General features: G+C 41.9%; 1 protein-coding gene across 1 annotated transcript in view; it reads left to right on the top strand.

The window, feature by feature from the left end:
• The first annotated feature begins 2,739 nt into the window (after positions 1-2,739).
• LOC116040830 (choline transporter-like protein 5-A) overlaps positions 2,740-20,669 on the top strand; it is a 48,432-nt gene continuing 30,502 nt past the window's right edge. The window contains exons 1-2 of the mRNA XM_031286514.2: positions 2,740-3,033; positions 18,540-18,588. Coding sequence (XP_031142374.2) covers positions 2,946-3,033; positions 18,540-18,588 — 137 coding nt within the window. The 5' untranslated portion in view covers positions 2,740-2,945. The remainder of the gene's footprint in view (positions 3,034-18,539; positions 18,589-20,669) is intronic.

Here is a 20,669-nt window from a genome sequence, read left to right as displayed (position 1 = left end):
GGATGTTGTCATTTCCAAGGCAACAGCGCCAGTGTACCAGTGTTGCTTTCAGCCCAGGCTAAAATGACTTTGGATTCCTACTGATGTGATTTTAGACATGGCGAAAAAAAGGCCTGTCATGTGCAGAAATCTCTGTGCGCATATCACAGGGAAGTCGGGGTGCAAGAGGATTTTCAACAAGAAATGTGAGGAGATTTTGCTCGAATAAATGGCTAAAACATGATGTGACCATAGACTGTACCAGAGAATGTCTATGGACTCCTCTGACACCATGCTGAAGTTAGCTTCCGCTTCGCAGCATCTGATTCTGCAGTTGAGGGAAACTTGTACCCCAACTTCCTGAGCGACTGATCCTCCGTTTTTTTGCACCTCTTTACATAAATATACATAAATATGGCTATGAAATACATCCTGAAATGAATAAATGAGGCAATACATATAAAGATATAAATTAGTCAACAATATAGCCGCAATACATATGTTTTACTTTTATTTATTTCAGGGGACTTTATTTGATATGTAACGTTACACGTTTATTTCCCTATTTGCACGTTATATTTAAATTAATTTTGGTTATCTTACAGACTCAGACTAAAAGCAACTAGCTAGCCTCCCAGGCATATTGCATCAAACCATTCACTATCTGCCAAAAGAAATAAAACCTTAATACACCCATGAATAAAACACGAGCTCTGCAGATTAGTCTGATATCCAGCTAATGTTAGCTAGTGCAGGTCACACTAGCTTCGCACACGGACCAGAATCAGTCAGCACCGGGGACCCGGGTCACAACCTATGGTCACAACGGGCTGATGGCTAGCTGCTAGCTAGCTGCTACTTGAAGAAAACAGCTAATATTAGACCAAGCACCGGAGGTCTGATCCCCGTGATCTGATCCCAAACCGCCTGTGACTCTCCGCCAGATCAGCAAACTCAACGGCAGCAACAGAAAGTTTGCTGGGATCAGACTAGAGGTGCAACGATGAATCGATTAATCGATTAGTTGTCAACTATTAAATTAATCGGCAACTATTTTGATAATCGATTAATTGTTTGAGTCATTTTTTTATTAAAAAAAATAACATTTCTCTGATTCCAGCTTGTTAAATGTGAATATCTTCTAGTTAGTTCTTCTCTCCTCTGTGACAGTAAACTGAATATCTTTGCGTTTTGGACAAAATAAAAAAAAATTGAGGATGTCATCTTAGGCTTTGGGAAACACTGATCCACATTTTTCACCATGTTTTGATATTTTTATAGATCAAACAACTAATCGATTAATCGAGAAAATAATCAACAGATTAATCGACTATGAAAATAATCGTTAGTTGCAGCCCTAGATCAGACCTTGGCGCTGTAACAGTAACGTTAATGTAACAATAACGTTACAGCCGTGAACTGAAAGTCTATTATTTTCTGAGCTGGTATCGACTCTTTTCGCGGCGAAGTTGTCTCTCAGCGGGGGGAGATAGTACAAGCATTTTGTGAGAAAAAAAGGAGTGAATGTCCCACAAATTGCAACAGAAAATCTGACAAATGTTTATTACTCATAAAAGTCTCTATAACATATAAGTTCAAGTCCAAGTTGAAAAATACTAAAACACCATTATTTATGCAAATTAGCACATATTTAATTAGACAATGCCTCAGTTATTTGTATAATTAAACATACACGTTCAGAATACTTGTAATACAAGAGATTGTCTTAATGTAAATAATCAACTGGAGAAGTTTAATGGAGATATCTGTTCAAATATTTTCCCTATTCACCTGTAGTGTCTCTTTAACATAGGCAATGGGAAACTTGCATTACTGATTTCAGTATTTTCCAATACTTTCCACCACTTGGATTTCTTAGGACTTTTTATGTTATAGAGGAGACTTTTATGAGACTAGATCAGTTGAAAGAGTTTCTGTTGCAATTTGTGTGGGGTCATGTTGCATAATGCTAGTACTAAGAGACTGAGAGTCAGAGGGAGGCAGGGAGAGGGAAATAAATAAATGTGACATTTTGAAACAAAAGTTCGCTCAAGTATCATCAGAGTAGGCTTCCAAAGCATAGACTGTAAATATTAATATTAACAGTCTATGTTCCAAAGTCATTTTAGCCTGTGCTGAAAGCAACACTGGTACACTGGTGCTGTTGCATTGGAAATGACAACATCCGGTCTCTGAATATGAAAAAAAGAAATTAATTTCTATTTTCGAGTGATTTTATTTTTTTGTTATATGAAATAGAAAATTAATATCAAAGCATATTTTTTAAATATCTCTCATCCCCCTTTGACCATGAAAAGGAAAAAAAACGCCTTGTATTTCAATTTCAAATTTTGTATTTTAAAACTAAAATCAAACAACCATTCGTTTTTTGTTTTTTAATACCTGTTTATGAAATGAAAATGGAATGATGCCAGTCTCTCTGAAATCACTGTTTGCTAAATAAAGGAATGGCTGGATAAGTCGATTTATAGACAGTTTTCTTTACCATTAGTTTGTTTTAGTAAGTAAAAGGCTACCAGGTCAGGGTTTCTAGACTTAATTTTCTTACTTAAACCGTAATATACTGAGACCTATGATGAACGATCATCAGTCTGGTTCCATCCAGATACAGCACTGTGAACACTGACTGTAACAGCCTATGAGTGTGAACCACAAAAGTAGGGATTACAAATGTGCTAGTTTAAGTAGCCTAGAAGTCCTCTGTGATGGCTGACCAGGAGCATCAGCGTTTTAAACACACGTTGGCGTGACGTCTCTACAGAGAGAGCGCTAGCGTATCGGAACGTGCAGGTGGTCTCGAGGAGAAGGGAGGGAGGGAGGGAGGGAGGAGAGGAGAGGAGAGGAAAGGACAGGAGAGGAGCACTGAATGAACTACCGTTACCTCCATAGACAGCGAGACGATTCTTTATTCCCTCTCTTCCTTTGTCCACCGCCAGCAGCGCGCCATGGCGCCCCGCCGGTACAGCCCGAGCAGCCCCGCCGCCGTGCAGAGCGACACCGCCGCTGGAGCAGCACCGCCGGTTCGCCACTACGGTGAGTCCCGGAGCAGGCTGGACCCTGTCCACTACTGTCTGAAAGAACAGTCGGAATATAATTATTGGATGTCAGTGTTGTGACCATAAGGCATAGATAGGCACGCAATAATAGAGCATTATAACTGGTAATTTAATTAAACTAATCGGTGGATAATCATTTTTACATTAGCGTAATCTTATAAGCCTAACTAATTACAACCCACAGAGAAACCACGAAACTTATGGTGACGTCAGGGGGACAGTTGTCACATGCTTGACTCTCCAAATCCCTTTGACTCAAGGGCTTAGGTTTTGTTTCCCAATTGGGGTGGGGGGGACACATTATAACCAGGGGGTCCCCCACATAGACTGTATATAAGAATGGACCAACAGATCCCGTTGCTCTGGACGGACACCAGTGAAGGATATTAGAAGCACTTTTCCAGTGATGGCTGAGCGTTACTGCGCAGCCTCCAACTGAGAGAGACGACGTAAATGTGATGTGAGCAACGTGTCTGAAAGTTATAAGTCTTCTGGTAGCTGTGCCAAGAGAAATCTCAATCATTCCCAATCTAGCAGAGACGGAGAGCGTAGGTATATGTAAGGAGATAACATGGACACAGGCTAATTATTGCTCACTAAAATGCTAGTTAACATTAGTAATTACACTTAAACAGCTAATGTGAGACGAAACTGCCTGCGAGCTTCTCCTGTACTATACGGTAATTTCTCTACTGTGCGACAGTAAGTTGTGTGGTTATGACACAATCGTTAGCCTATTTTTACAAAACGTCTGCTACGGAGCCATAACGTGAGATACAAGGTAATGGAGCCTTTTATACATTGTCGTGTTTCTTTAGAAATAAATAATGGACAAATAGAGTCTTTAAACGCTTCAGATGTAAAGTTATTCACTGTCAAAGTGGCGCCAAAATGAATGGCAGTCAATGGAATGCTAACGGGAGGTGATGGCGCCATAGGAGGTTCGGGTTGTGAGGAGACGCTTACCCCTGTGGTCCCCCATAACATTTTGAGCGTCAAACACTTCCTGCAATCTGGGGTATTTTTCAGCAACAATTTATGGTGCAAATATCTTTATATATGTAAAAGAAATAATTCTTCTCCTGTTTTCCTCAAAACGTTCTGCATATTCAAAACATCACACATGTTTTGGGATGTTTTATTAGGAATCGTGTACATCTCAACAACAAACAAATCTACCTCTTCTAAATATTGGGGGGATGGGGGACATATCCCCTGCATCCCCTTGAAATCTACGCCTATGCTTTGACTAATTGGATTGACATAATTAAAGAGTCCTGTCTAGAATGTGCTATCTCTGTAATGAGTCTGTTGTTAACAGTGTGTGCTGGCTGCACCATGTGGCGAACACACAGGATTATAGAAACGTCCAACGAATCATATCTTACTTTGTATGTGTTAGTGCATTTGTGGATCCCTTCTCGCACTACTTTCTCCTTTACTGTTTATTTAAAAGGTACATTTCTAGCATTTGAAAATAAAAATAAAAAATTGTGTGTAAAACAATGCACTATAATAGAACGCAGCATGGATGACGTACTGTACTTTTGTAGGCCAACCCGAAAGTTAGCATCGCCTGGTTCCCTCGACAATGAGCCAACAGGCTTTTTCCATTGGATTTCGGATCATTGCAAAAAAATGTGTGGCTAACAAACGTTTACGATACTTACAAGTTTTGTTCAGCAAGATAATCTTCACAAATGAACACGACTTGATGATGTCTGAAGCGTAAATGCAATGGCCAAAAGTAAAAAGCTACTAGGCTATAGACAAACTACAGCACGGTCCCATGACAACCAAGGGGGTAAGCTTCTCCTCGGACCGCGTAGCTCCTATGGCGCCATTTTGATGCTACCAAGCCATCGCCTCCCTTTAGCATTCCATTGACTGCCATTCATTTTGGCGCCACTTTGACAGCGAATAACTTTACATCTGAAGCGTTTAAAGACTCTATTTGTCCATTGTTTATTTCTAAAGAAACACGACAATGTATAAAAGGCTCCATTACCTTGTATCTCACGTTATGGCTCCGTAGCAGACGTTTTTGTAAAAATAGGCTAACGATTGTGTCATAACCACGTGACTTGCTGTCGCACAGTAGAGAAATTACCGTACAGTACAGGAGAAGCTCGCAGGCAGTTTTGACTTACATTAGCTGTTTAAGTTTAATTACTAATGTTAACTACCATTTTAGTGATCAATAATTAGCCTGTGTCCATGTTATCTCCTTACATATGCCTACGCTCTCCGTCTCTGCAAGGATTGGAATGATTGAGATTTCTCTTGGCACAGCTACCAGAAGACTTACAACTTTCAGACAGGTTGCTCACGTCACATTTACGTCTTCAAACTCAGTTGGAGGCTGCTCAGTAACGCTCAGCCATCACCAGAAAAGTGCTTCTAATATCCTTCACTGGTCTCCGTCCAGAGCAATGGGATCTGTTTGTCCATTTTATATATATCAATGATGACAGCGTCACCACCACTAGCTTCTAACTGATTTTGCGTGTTTAGCATGGCATTTGTAGTCTCAGAAAGCCACTTGATAGCAACCGACTTTTTTATGACACGTATAAGCTTTAAAATTCCTGTGTGGGGTATTTGCTGATGTTTTTTATGTTGTAGACAAAAACGTCCGAATCTCTTAAGCTTGTGTTATTCACTGACTCGTTCAAACTAGAGGCCATCTTGCGATAGGATCGCACCAGGGGCGTAAGTGTGTACTTCCTCCCCCCTACATCCGGCCCTTTGCTTGGACCACACCCATCTTCAAACTCTGCCTTCATTTTGATCTCAACTACACATCTGTAGAGTTTCCTGACAAAGCACTCCAAAACCGCCTCTGTGGTAGTTCCTGCACAGTACACAGTTCCTGTACAGTAGGTTTCTGTTTAAATGCTGATTTGTAAAGGGAAGTTAGGCCTTGTTCAGACTGCCAGCCCAAATCGTTTTTTCGGCATATCCAGACAGTATCCAGATTGATTTCAGAAAGACTGGTCTCGCTTTGCCAGAACCTTCCTCCACAGCACCGCGGAGGAAGGTCTGGCGAATCCACACAGCATTCCGGGATTGGGGAAAAATGTGCTCTGGTTTATTGGCATTTCTTTAAAACCAATCACAATCAGTTTGTTGTTTTTTAGCAGAATACTGAAAGCAGCAGAACTGAGAACACTTTAATTTCTGTTTATTTATCGCGTTAACGCGATATTCAACAACGTTATCGCATACTTTCCTCATATGGTGCCGCCCTAAGCTACACATCATTACCACACTAGTCCGGATCTACGGCAGTATAGTCTTGACAAGCTTTGGCCCTCACCTTCCACTAGAGCTGTGTTTGTTCTCCTAATCCCTTCCGTACAAGAAACTACAACAAACTTCGAGCTAGCAAACTATTCGCTGAAAATGTCAAGTTTTGAAGAAAATTTTGATGGTGTAACAAGGCAGGCCTGCCTGGTTCTTTCGGGGAATGATTGGAAAGATTTACAAAGAATATGTTTAGGGCATTTCCTCTCTAACTGGGACGTTTTGGGACCGATTGGTGGGATTGCTGTGGACGAAGTACACACGGAGATACACTGGTAAGAGCCAATGAGATTTAACCATGTATCCAGCTAATTTAAATAGCTCACGTTACTGTATTGTGTTAACAGTTCATTTACAGTTTTTCTTGATTGCTTTGACACAGCAGTCAACTCAAACTCCACATTTTTCAAAACCGTTAACACACAGGCCGAAACAGTGGCACTCATGGTCAAAATGACACATTTTGTTTGCAAAAGACTCTAACTGTGCCAAAACATTTAAAATATGCAACAAAAGAAAATTTTGCCTTTAAACGACGCAACTTGCACACAAGTGTATGAGCTCTTCCAATCAACCATTACACAGTGGACAACAAAATACAGCACTCAGTGCGAATCAGTGCACCATTGCTTGTCACTGTAGCCTATTACTGTATGTAGCTTTCATGCCAGTGACATTTGTTGTCAAATTTGCCTTCTTGCAAAGATAGAAAGAAAGGAACCAGAATCAGAAATGCTTTGATGCAAATTTTATTGATTCCATTGATTCTTATTTTGAAACTGTGGCTGAAAACTGAAATACTGTAAATATTACACAAAATACATGTAAACCAAAATAAATTCTATTAGAGTATGACGTCATCGATTACGTAAATGCGTCGACACAAATAATTTGCGTCAATGCGTCACGTTTCTTTAACTGTCTATGAGCGTCACTCACGTGTAAATCTAAAGCAGGGTTTCCCGCAGCACTTTGCAGTTTAAGCGGCCGCCAGCCTGCCGCCTGAACTACGTCGGGTCAAAAAAAAAATAAAAAAGCATCGGAGCGCGTAAGCACAAGCTTATCTGTGCTGTCTGCATATTGACAGACAGCGGAGCTTCGACACAGACACACAGACACGTGCGGGCGCAGAGGTGCGGGAGAACTACGTCGGCTCTGCAGTTATGTTGAAGTCCCAGAGAGTCACTGTGATGCTGATAAAGTGGTTTCAAGTGTGGTTACAGTTTTCAAAACTTCACGCAGACAGCGTTTGCTGCGTTATGTTATTAATGGCGAGCCGAAAGCGTTTGCGGTGACACTTCCTCCTGAGACATGCAGGCACCAACAGTGGTTTCTGTGCCCTGGTGACTGACAGGCTGAGGTTGTAAGGCAAGGCAACTTTATTTCTACAGCACCTTTCAGCAACAAGGCAATTCAATTTCATTCCTTTGCACTTAAGTTAGTTCTCCATTAGTTCAATGTTGACAATCGGGCAGCCACTAAGTTTATTGTTAAAGGTTTGAGTCATTATGCAGTTTGCACTAAAAAGTCTTTGTTGTTTACATTCCTTTGCATTTTAGTTAGTTCAATTGTTACAGTTCGGATTGATACCAATCCTGAGTATCTGACTGGCGCACCCCTATCCAAAAGCACAACCAGTTTCACAGTTTTTCTCAATTGCTTAAACACATTTGCCCACTCTGACATCACATTTTCAAAACAGTTAACACACAGGATAAAACTGAAGCTCAATGGCCAAAATGACTCATTTTGTTAGCAAAATGCTCTAACACTCACAAAGCATTAAAAGCATGCAACATAAGCAAATATTTCCATCAAACACCACAACTTGTGGTCAAATTAATTTATTCTTTCAATCAATCATTACACAATGGACAACAAAATACAGCCATCAATATGAAAGATGACACTTTACAAACTCAAATGGATACTGAAAAAAAAAGAAAAAAGCTACCAAAGGAAACTTATGGGTGGAAATACCTTTAAAAAAAAAAAAAGATATATTTTATCTTTCACATTTAGTCCATTCGTTCTTGACGATTATGCCACAGGTTCTCATCAACATCGCATTGAATGTTTTCCCTTGCAATGCACCGAGGGAAATACCTCCTTGCATGGCGCATCTATCCCTGGCAGTCCTCTGCACCTATTGCCAGGCAACCAGCATTCATTGCCTCCAGGAGGGGCATCTGGTCATATGGCCAGTGATCATACACCTTCCACCTCCAAGCAGAGAAGAACTCCTCGATTGGGTTCAGAAAAGGGGAGTATGCAGGAAGGAAGTGCATCATAATATGAGGCTGTGCTGCAAACCATTCTTTCACAAGGCGAGAGTGATGGAAAGCCACATTGTCCCAAATTATGACATACAGAGTCATGCCAGGCCTCAACAGCCCTCTCTCTTCGGGTGGAATCAGTATTTCTTTCAATGAATCAAGAAATGTGATGAGGCGTTCTGTATTGTATGGGCCAATGGTTGGTATGTGGAAAAGGACCCCATCATTGGAGATGACAGCACACATGGTGATATTGGCACCCCTCTGACCTGGCACTGTGACAGTGGTTGAAGCCGGCTTCATCCACAAAAATGAATTTGTGATGTGCCCCTTCAGCTTCAAGCTCCATTATTCTCTAAGAAAAAGAACAAATTCATAAAGCAAATTACAGTATTCCAGTCGCATGTAACTATGGTAAACAAGGTATTACAATAACAAAATCTGTACCTGCACATACTGGAATCGTGCCTCCTTTACGATGTCAGAGTTTCTTTGAAATGGAACTCGGTACAGCTGCTTCATTCTGACATGGTGTCGTTTAAGGACTCGATCTATAGTTGCCAAACTCACACTGTTTATATTTCTAAATGCTCCCTGATCTGCAATTACTGCTGCCTGGATTTCACGCAGTCTGATTGCATTGTTTGCCACTACCATATCTACAATGGCAGACTCCTGTTCAATACTAAATATCTTTCCTCTGCCACCAGTGTGTGGTGATGTGTGGATCCTATAAAGTAAAAGCAAAAAGCATGTCAAAATTGACATTACTGTATGACAGTCACATAAATGGGATTGATAAAACATCTGCATTACTGTAGACACAGTTTGTTCTGCTAACAGGGCAATACAGTAAAGCTGAAATACACAGTGGTAAACATTACAGTAACACTGTGAATTACCTGTTCTCATTCCGAAAAAGCCTGACAATAGATGCCACAGTGCTCCGAGTCAGAATGGGCTGGACCCTTTGTCCAGCCTCTCTAAAGGACAAGCCATGATTGATGACAGGGTCAATAATTGTTGCCCGAATTTCATTTGAAACTTGAGCTGGATTTTGTCCTCTTGCTGCTGCAGCTCCTCCACCACGCATACGGGCTCCTCTTCCTCTGGCCCCTCTGCCATGGCCTCTTACTCTATGGCCTCTTTGATCCATGCTTGCAAATAGCAACACAGAGGTGGCATCTTTTATAGATGGATGAGGACTGATTGCTGATTGAAGAGTTGTGCAAATGAGTTTCACACAGGTGCATAGAGGTTTCTAATTATGCAAGTACTTTCTATCAGCTGTGAATAGATGTTTTCCTTTTGTTCACCACAGTGAATCCAATAGAGTTCGGGGTCTTTCAATGAGATCTGTGGTAACTGTTTTGACAAAGGGTGTGAAAAATGTGTGAAACAAATGAAAAAGTGTTAAAACATTTGCAAGAGAAGACTTCTGCTGTGCTAATAATGCGATGATGAAGATAAAGCGGATCCCAGTTTCATTTAGTGTGTCTTAGCAAATGAGAAAAACTGTAATCGAAAAATTAATCGATAGATTAGTCGACTAATCGAAAAAATAATCGCTAGATTAATTGTTTAAGAAATAATCGTCTAGGACAGCCCTACAGTAAAGTATAAACATCTATTACTGTAGAGTATAAGAAATAGCCACTATTGATACTCAGTCTCTTCTGTCTTAGACCTCTTCCATCCATGTTGGCAAAGAACAACACAGACGCTGCACCTTTAAGGCCTGTAGACTGATTGCTAATTGAAGATTTGTGTGAAGGAGTGTCAAACAGGTTTCATATTGATATAGGTAGTTTCTAATAGTTAGGAACAGATGGTTTCTGTTTGGTTACCATAGCTAAAACAATGGAGTTTGGACTGCTTGAATGACATCCGTGTTAACTGTTCTGCAAAAGGGTGGGGAAATGTGTCAATCCAATGAGAAAGGGTTAACACATTTGCAAGAGGTGTCTTCTGCTCTGCTGAGACAGTGATGATGAAATGTCTTGATGATGAATGGATCCCAGTTTCTTTAAGCAGGTGAAAGCAATCAAGAAAAACTGTAATATTGTATATGGCGTTTTCTTTTGCGGGGTGCAAATGTTCCACTAAAACAAGTTCCTTTCTGAGACGATTTAACAGAACCACGGTTGCTGCACCTGGAGCTTAGCACCGCCCAAGACGTTTTTTTTTCTCCTATCCCAGAATGCATCTGTGGTGTGGCCAGACCTTACTCCACAGCGCTGTGGTGATCTGATCTGATCACTTGAAACAGTGCCAGTCTGTTTTATCAGATCTGCCTGCAGTCTGAACGCAGCCTTAGTCTTGACTGACATTATTCCATCTCAGAAGAGGCTTCTTCAGATGGAGATGTTGCAGTCTAGTGTGAACATGGAGGATACTGTAGGTGGTCAATGAGAAGAAGTTTAAAATTAGCCTATGACAACCACGCCAACAGAGGTGTTGCTGCTTTGTACTGAGCACACTGTGGCTATTTTGGTCAGCAGCAGGATAAAGATTAGCTGAGCATTACTGTTCACTAATGCCATCAGCTGACCTCAGGTCTGTTTCTTTCTGCTCATCCTGTCTGGTTGTACATTAACTGTACACTGGTTTATCAAAATGATTTTAAAAGATGTTGAGTAATAGAGACACGTGTGTGTGTGTGTGTTTGTTTGTTTGTTTGTTTGTTTGTTTGTGTGTGTGTGTGTGTGTGTGTGTGTGTGTGTGTGTGTGTGTGTTTGTGTGTTTGTGTGTGTGTGTGTGTGGGGATTTGGCAGAGTGTAACAGATAAGGAAGATAAGTCCTCTCTGATAAGACCTGGCTAAACTCCACACATTTCTCAATTAGGTGTGTGTGTGTGTGTGTGTGTGTGTGTGTGTGTGTGTGTGTGTGTGTGTGTGTGTGGGCTGGGGTGACTATGAAGTATGATGCAGCTGGTGTTTAAATCTTGACAAGCATAGTCCCATTTCCATTTTCAACACTCAGCGTCTCTGTGAAGGACGGAGGACAAAGAAACACATTTCAGAATAAATGACTAATTTACATGTTCAGCTGTAAATCTCAGCCGTCTACGCTGCACGATACAGTTGCAGTATGTAACTTTAAACTTTTTAATTTGAGTGAAGTTTAGTTTTTTTCAGTTTAGTTGTAAGTTAGACTTTTAAATTCAAATGCCACTAGAAATGTGAGGGTTTTTTAGTGTTGTTTGTTGCCTTATTTGTCATTATTAAGCTTGGTGTAAGAGTAGCTCCTACCTTACAATGTATTGTCATGCTTTCTGTGATTCTTGTCATGTAATTACTAGGGTTGTGTATCGTTTGGATTTTTTCTGACACCGGTGCTGAAACGATACTTTTAAAACGATGCTGGTGCCTAAACGGTGCCTGAACCAATACTTTAAAAAAAAGATTTAAAAAATAAAATAAAATAATTACTCATCCGGGGCGGGGCTTTCCAATAAGTTGCACGAAAGGGAAAAAAAATGTAGCTTCTACTTAAGAAGAGTTGATACAATGGCATTACTACTTCGCCTATATGGCAGTTTTTTGGATTTAGACCTGATGAGAGTGGACAGCCAAGGGACACAACTGAAGTTGTGTGCAAGATCTGCTCATGTGTGATCCGCGCAAAAGATGGGCAGACGACCAATCTTCATGACCGTGACAGATGGAGGCAGTTGACAGATGCGGTAACTCGCTTCCTGGCCAAAGAAATGGTGTCGTTCAATACAGTGGAGAAGCCGTCGTTCAAGGCCATGCTGCATACCTTTGATAAACAATACAATAATACAACCAAGACGGCTATCCCAAACCTTTTCAATGAGGTCAGAAGTAAAATCACGAAAAGAACTGGGTGATGTAGAATATTTGGCCCTGACAACGGACATGTGGTCCAGCTGTAATATGATGCCCTACATGTCAGTGCATTATGTGAATAAAGAGTGGACATAGTCCAAATGCTTACAAACTAGCTTCATGCCCGAAAGCCATACAGCAAATTCAATTTGGAAGAAGCACTGCGCGGGACAATTAATGACTGGAAACTACAGGAGAAACAAATTGCCTGTATAACTACCGACAATGGGGTGAATATTGTTGCAGCCATCCGTCAGTTGTTCAGCCATGGTTAAGTTGCTTTCGGCACAACTGGAACCTGGCCATAAACAACTCGCTTGCGCAACAGACCAAGCTTTCGGGGTTTGCCGGGCAGTCAACACTGCGTTCCCTGAGCATTCATTGATCACGGTAATTTTTAAAACAGTTATCTAACAACGAACAAATTATTGTTTACATTATTTAATATGTATTTTATTATTTAATGACACCGGAACACAGGAACCCTCGGCTGGCCAACAGGGGAACTGCTCCACTGTAGTCTCTCTCTCTCTCTTTCCAGCAGGCGTTTGTCAATCTTAATGGCGAGCGCGACCAGCAAATCCAAATCAGCTGGTAAGTCCAATGGAACCAAATGGTCCTTTATCCATGTAGAAAGGCATTGAAAAGGGCAGAAGAGTTCCAGCCGCTCTCGGCTGCCAGCGTGCGAAACTCACTGGCATAATCCGAAACTCGTCTCTTCCCTTGCTGTAATCCCACCAAGGCACTGGCAGCCTCCCTTTCAGGAGTAATATTTTGAAAAGTCTGCGTGAATGTACGGGTGAAAGACAGATGAGAGTCACATATGGCAGACCTACGGCTCCACTCAGCAGCCTCAGCACGTCCGGTAAGATGGGAGATGATAAACGCCACTTTAACTCGGTCAGTGGGATAAGCAGAAGTTTGCAGTTCAAAATGTAACTCACATTACGTCAGGATAGACCTGCAGTCTCCGGACTCCCCCGAAAACCTCTCCGGTCGAGCGAGGTGAGGAAACGGTGCGAAGGAGGCCGTCTCTCCTGAAGAACCCCCTCTAGAGGACGCGGGGGTTACGAGGGCTGCGGAACTGATCTCAGCAACGGAGATAGCAGGCGGATCCCTCACAGTCAATCGCTGAACCTGGGCAACAAGCTGGCTGATCTGTTCACCAATTCCGGCTACCTGGTTCTCCTGGCGATTAGCCATAGCCATGAGTTTGTTCGGAGTAGGCTGAGTCCATGTTGGCCAGATTGTACTGTCTCGGTACAACAGCGGACCCAAAAGCACGACTCAGAGCAGAGAGTAAAACGGTAATGGAGCTTTATTCTCCAGAGAACAATCCAGGCAAAGGTACAAAATCGGCAGGCAGAAGACGTGGTCAAAAATACAAGCTAGAGGGCTACAAAAAACACTGGGAAACAAACACTAGGAAAAACGCTGGAGAGTTAGACACACAAGGTACTACAACAATCTGGCAACTGATGAATGAAACAAGGTGAGTATCTATACACTGGGACAAGGGAAGGCAATTACACATTACGGAAGGGAGGGTAATCACACAGGCGGGAAGACAAGTGACCTGAAACAAAGACAGACAGTGGTTAACAAAATAAAACAGGATGTCAGTGAAACAAACAAAACACACAACTAAGAGCGGGAACTGGATGTGACAGATTTCAGATTTGTGGCTGTCGAGTTTGAGGAAGCTATCCTGCATCCAGGTTTTTATATCCGTGAGGCAGTTTGTGAGGGTGGAGTTGTGGCAGTAATTGATTTGGTGGAGATGTAGAGCTGGGTGTCATCTACAAAAATGGAGGCCATGTTGTTGGCATATGATGTGACAAGGGGGAAGCATGTAGAGCATGAAAATGAGTAAACCAAGCATCAAAACTTGGGGGACACCTTGAGAGACTGTGTTGAAATTGGATTCAATGATACTATTGAACTGGTGCGGTAGGAGAGTTATATGAACCAGGAGAGGACAGTGTCAGTGATACTGAAGGGGGTCTAAGGGTGCTGACACACAGAGCCAATTATCGGCCGTCGGACCGTCTGGCGAGGTCGGTGACTCGAGTCTGTTCGGTGTGTTCCATGCCGTCGGCCGTCCGAGGAGCCGTCGGCCTTCATTTTGGCCGACCCGACATGTTCAGTCGGAGACAGGGCAGTCGGGACTCACCCGGAAATGGCGAGCAGATGAGCCTCTCTCTGACGAAAATCTTTTAAACTGACCTTTGTTGATCTGAAATGAAGACAGATTCAGCAACTGCATGGCCTATTTCTCGCTTAAAATGTTTTCAGAAACACGTTTCAGTGAACTATTTTAGTACAATATGAGATCGTATTCTGAACAAGCCGCCATGACAGTCTGGTTGTGAATTTCCGGAGAAAAAAGAACCACGTGACGCGTTCGTCCAATCAGCTGCCGGTTTTCATTTTCTGGTAAACAATCGGACTGTTAATGGAAACAATACAGAGCAGCGCCGCCTGCTGCTATGGAGACATATTACGTTTTGCGCATGTGCAGAGCGTATGCTCAAGTCGGCGTCTCTTTGGTGTGTTCTGAGGCACTTTTTGGACCTCGGGGACCCGACTGATCAGTCCGACTGCCTTTTCTGCCGACAGTCGGCCATCTGGTTGGTGTGTAAGCACCTTAAAGGCGGGTGAGGAGCAGGACCACAACAGCAGCTGCAAAGACGATTCAGGTGCCACCACAATCTAAGGAAATCTGTGAGGCAAGAAAGCACAATTCCAATTAATGCATGTTAAACATGCATTAATGCGACATGAATGCACAGAGGTGGAAAGAGAGATTACATGACAATTATGCGAGCACACTAAAGATCCTTACCTGACAATCCTACGTCCTGTCCAGGGTACAAAATTAGCACCATCGACTAGCTAAATGCTGTTAAAATATGCAAGTGGCAGGTACTTTACTCACCAGCCAAAAGAAAACAATTGTAATCTATTAAATGGCTGGTAAAATTTGAACATTCACTAGCCATTTGGCCAGTGGACAAAAAAGTTCATTTTGCACCCTGGTCCTGTCAATTCAATATTAATTCAATTAAATTTTATTTATAGTGCCAAATCCTAACAGAAGTCTTAGGACATTTTACAGATAGAGTAGGTCTAGACACACATAATTTACAGAGACCCAACTATCCAACTACCCCCAAAAGCATGCATTTGGTGCCACCATGACCCACAGGAGCATTTTCCATCCTCATGTCTTAAACGTAACGGTTACGGTTTTAAGACACCGATAACGTTGTTTCACAACATTATGCACCAAAACTACTTGGTAATTTAGAAGGAGATCGTGGTTTAGGTTAAAATCAGTACATTTCTTACGTTACTTCACTCGCGTACCTAATAAAGTAATAACACACAAGACGTAGAACATGACGTAGTTCTGTTTGTTCTCTAAATATAAAATAACTTTCTCTTGACTTTCATTTTCAAACTGAACATTTGTGTCCTGGGTAAAAGTCCTGTTACTGTTTGACCTATCCACCACATCCACTCAAGCCGACTGCGTGGAACAGACAGCAAATAAAAACAATCGGACAAATATGGTTGAAGTAGCTCGGCCACATATGGTGATCAGGTGCCTGACCCTGCAAAGATCTGTACGCAAGAGTGAGAACTTTTAACTGAATCCTAAATTTGACAAGAAGTCAGTGAAGGGACTCAAGAACAGGGGTAATGTGAGACTGTGAATTTAACCTAGTGAGTAGCCTTGCGGCCACATTCTGGATTAACTGAAGGTGATTAAGAACGGACATACTAAGTAAGGAGAACAGTTAGTTACAATAAGATATGATATAAATGCATGTATAAGCATCTCAAGTTCAGCAGTTGAAACTCCTGATCTCAGTTCACTAATGTTTCTTATGTGGAAAAAAATGTAGAATGTAGATTGATCAAAGGAGTAAGGGAGAGCTTGCATGAGGCAAAGGCATGAAGGGGGGCGAAAAACGACTTAATTTGAGAGGTTTGCATTTGGGCCACTAAAAATGTACTTTGACCACCAAATTTAGGGGCTTGGTGGCCCATGAAGCCATTGCTTGAAGATATTATTGTCCACCCTGGCTTCATTTACAGTGAAACAGAAGTGAACAGGTTCTACTGGAGCTACCTGACAAACAGCATGATGATGCAGGCTTGATATGAAAAACTTCAGTGCAGACAATCCATCCATCCATAGTCATCCCTGTAGGAGCCAAAAAAACAGTTTTTGTTTATATTTAAAGAACAATAGTTATTATTTTAAGACTTCCCATATTTTGGTTATAGTTCTGTTATAGTTCGGCCACACCATAGTAATTGTGGGTGTGGTATAATTGATAAAGGGAAGTTGGACACACGTGTGGAGGGCTTTTTGGAAGTCCTAGCTTTAGTTGAGACCAAACACAGTTTTTTAACCACATCTAGTCATCCTCTTTCATCTTATTTGATATAATTTAAGAAACCATCGGTATTGTTTATTTTCCCTGATTCACACACATGCAACATTAGCCTACAACGTTTTGGTAGGATCATAAAGATTTATTTCTATAGGTAGGATATTTGTGTTTAATTATTATTTTCAAACAACAACTGCATGCCTGGATCAACAACAAAGGTGCGTTAAAACCGCTGGGGCAGTGGTTATAATTTTGAAATGGAATAGCCACTACAATCCCCTTATCGGGGGTAGGGTTGTGGGGGGCAGCAGCTCTAGCAGGGGACCCCAAACTTCCCTTTCTCGAGCATCATTAACCAACTCTGACTGGGGGATCCAGAGCCGTTCCCAGGGTGGGTATATAATCTCTCCACCTAGTCCTGGGTCCAAAGCCTCCTCCCAGCTGGACATGCTTGGATAACCTCCCTAGGGAGGCGCCCAGCGGTCATCCTTACTAGTCATTACTCACGGATGACTCTCTAAGGTAGATGCTAGCCACTCTCCTGACAAAACCCATTTCGGCCGCTTATACCCAGGGTCATGACACAGCCTTCATGACCATAGGTAAGGGTAGGAAAGAAAATTGACCGGTAGATTGAGAGCTTTGCTTTACAGCTCAGCTCTCTTTTTGTCACAATGGTTCGGTAAAGCAAATGCAATACCGGCCCCGCTGTTCAGACTCTCCGGCCAATCTCCTGCTCCATTGTCCCCTCACCTGCGAACAAGAACCCGAGATACTTGAACTCCTTCACTTGGGGTAAAGACACATTCCCTACCCGGAGAAGGCACTCCATCGGTTTCCTGGCGAGAACCATGGCCTCAGATTTAGATATGTCTCCTTTACAACACCATGGATGACGAGTGATTAATTTTGGAAGTGAAAAAACATAATAGACACGACAGATCCTTTTTATAAGGACTACGCCAGAAAAGAGAAGGCATGGAGTTTAATTACAGGAGTGCTTGGAGTGGAGGGTAGATACTAGCTTAATAAACAACAAGAGTGCTCTTGTACAAGGTACGCGTACGAGCATCCTTATGTTCGAACATGGTGTTCGTTATAGACAACCCATGACTAGTACAGAAGTCTAACAACAAACAACTGCTCGGGTTTGGATCATGGAGGCTGTTCCTCCCAATCACGCCTCTCCAGGTGTCTCCATCATTGCCCATGTGTACGTTAAAGTCTCCCAGCAGAACTATGGAGTCCCCTACTGGAGACCCTTAAAGGGCTCCATTGAGGGTCTCCAAGAAAGCTCAATATTCCGAGCTAGTGTTCAGTGCGTATGCATAAACAACAGTCAGAGTATTCCCCCCCACGACCTGTAGGCGTTGGGAGGCGACCCTTTTGTCCACTGGGATAAACTCCAACGTAGCGGCGCTCAGCCAGCAACTTGTGGCAAATCCGGCCACCAGGCGCTCGCTGACAAGCCCTAAATCTGTGCCTGGCTCCAGAAGGGGGCTTCCTCCGGGCAGGGAAACTCTTCCTCAATTATTCATGAGGCTTTTTGAACAATTCTTAGTATTTAAACACCTGCAAGGCGCTGATTTGATTTGGTTTGGTCTAAATCCATTAAAGCTTTTTATGTATTTTTGTTTCTTCCAGGAGAACCACACAAGTTTGATCCTTCCTTCAGAGGTCCAGTCCGCAGAAGGTAACTCCATACTTCCTTCTTTGCTTACAAAGAGGTAGAGATAGCTAATTCTAGCTACTATGTACTAAATCACTTCATCTGTATTTCCAGGATAAGGCTAAACAATGGGAAAACAGCTAAATCTCTTTGTCTTCAGTCGTACAGTCTGTCCTCTGAGCTGCTCTCTTTGATTACCTATATTGTGTTTTAATACAGAAAAAAATCTTATATACATAAAATTCAAAATCAGCATAAACACAAGTTAATGTCACAGATGTGCTGACATTTACAATGAAATATCTCAAAGAGGGTTGACTGGGCAGGTCATGTTTACCTCATCCACACTAAAACACCCAGCCAAACCCAGCCAATGGCTTAATGTTCATTCAAAAATGTTGTCATCATCAATATTTTTTCTTCTTTTTTTAGATTATTTATTTTGGGCATTTTTGGCCTTTATTTTTGACAGGACAGCTGAAGACATGAAAGGGGAGAGAGAGGGGGGATGACATGCAGCAAAGGGCCGCAGGTCTGAGTCGAACCCATGGCTTTTCTTCTTTTTTTAAGCCAAGTTTAGTGCATGTCTTATACATGGATTTCTCGGCAACGTCATCACTGATTGCGCACGCAACCGGGGGGCAGAAAGAAAACGTGTTTTGTGTAGCTAGTAGTAGTAGCAGCATAGCGTAAGTCAAAATGCCAAGGAGTTGTTGTGTGGTTAATTGTACAAACAGAGCCAGTGATAGGTGCCTGATGTTTAACATACATAGGGGGAAACATGCTTTTGCCAAAAACCGGCGGAGGTTATGGCTTCAAGCCATAAGAAGGGCAGATTGGGGTCATATGCAAGAGTCAGGCTCCCATTGTATCAATCAGAAAAGCTGCAGCTTGTTCAGTTCAGCTAAGTGATATCTACCTGTCAGGGCTGTAGTACTCGAGTCCGTTCTCGAGACAAGTTTAGACTGCTAGCTAAAGCTACGCCGATGTTTTGCTAGCGTTAGTGCAACAGCGTTAGCCTAGCCTGCTAGTTAAATATTACAACTGCAAAATTAAAGACAGACAAACAGATCCAACTAAAATCACATTTATTTATATACAAAAAATAAGGAAAGCTTCAATAAGTAAGTAAGTAAGTAAGTAAACTTTATTTATATAGCACCTATCACAGACAGAGTCACAAAGTGCTTTACATGCAGCAAGATTAACAATTTAAAAAAAAAAATAATATAAAATAAACATACAAACATAAAAACAATGATATCTCATTCAAGTGAAAGCTTGTCGGAATAGGAGTGTCTTTAGCTGTTTTGTAAAATAAACGATAGAATCGGTCACACGCAGCGAAAGGGGCAGGGCATTCCACAGTTTGGGAGCAACTGCCCGAAAGGAGCGGTCTCCCCGAGTTTTAAGGCGGGTTTTTGGGACCATCAGGAGATTTTGACCTGAGGAACGAAGCGTGCGGAAAGAGGAGTAAGGGGTCTACAAATCAGCGATGTATTTCGGCGTCTGTCCATGTAGTGCTCTAAAAGTTAACACTAGAATTTTATAGTCAATTCTGTATTTTACTGGAAGCCAGTGGAGAGTAAACAAAATCGGGGTGATGTGTGCCCTTCTGTTTGTTCCTGTTAAAAGCCTGGCTGCTGCATTTTGCACCAATTGAAGGCGGCTCAACGAAGATTTATTAAAACAAGTAAAAAGAGAATTACAGTAATCTAACCGTGACGAAATAAAAGCATGAATGATCATCTCCATGGTAGCTTTGGGAAGTATTTTTCTCAATTTAGAGATATTTCTCAAATGATAAAAACAATTTCTGACCAACTGTCTAGAATGACCATCCAAAGACATCGATTGGTCGAACAAAACACCAAGGTTTCTTAGGCTCAGCTGGAAGGAGGAGTCCAGGGAACAGAGGTGTAGTTTGATTTGGGGTAGTATATGTTCTGGAGCAATGATCAATGTTTCAGTCTTTTTTGTATTCAGTTGTAGATAATTGTTGTACAACCAAGTCTTAATGCTTGACAGACATTCCAATAAATCAGCTAATTTACCAAACTCTGATTCTTTGAATGAGCAGTACAACTGAATGTCATCAGCGTAAA

Source organism: Sander lucioperca, chromosome 9 (genome assembly GCF_008315115.2).
Source record: "Sander lucioperca isolate FBNREF2018 chromosome 9, SLUC_FBN_1.2, whole genome shotgun sequence".
Taxonomy (NCBI): Eukaryota; Metazoa; Chordata; class Actinopteri; order Perciformes; family Percidae; genus Sander; species Sander lucioperca.
This window is presented reverse-complemented; position numbering and strand designations above follow the sequence as displayed.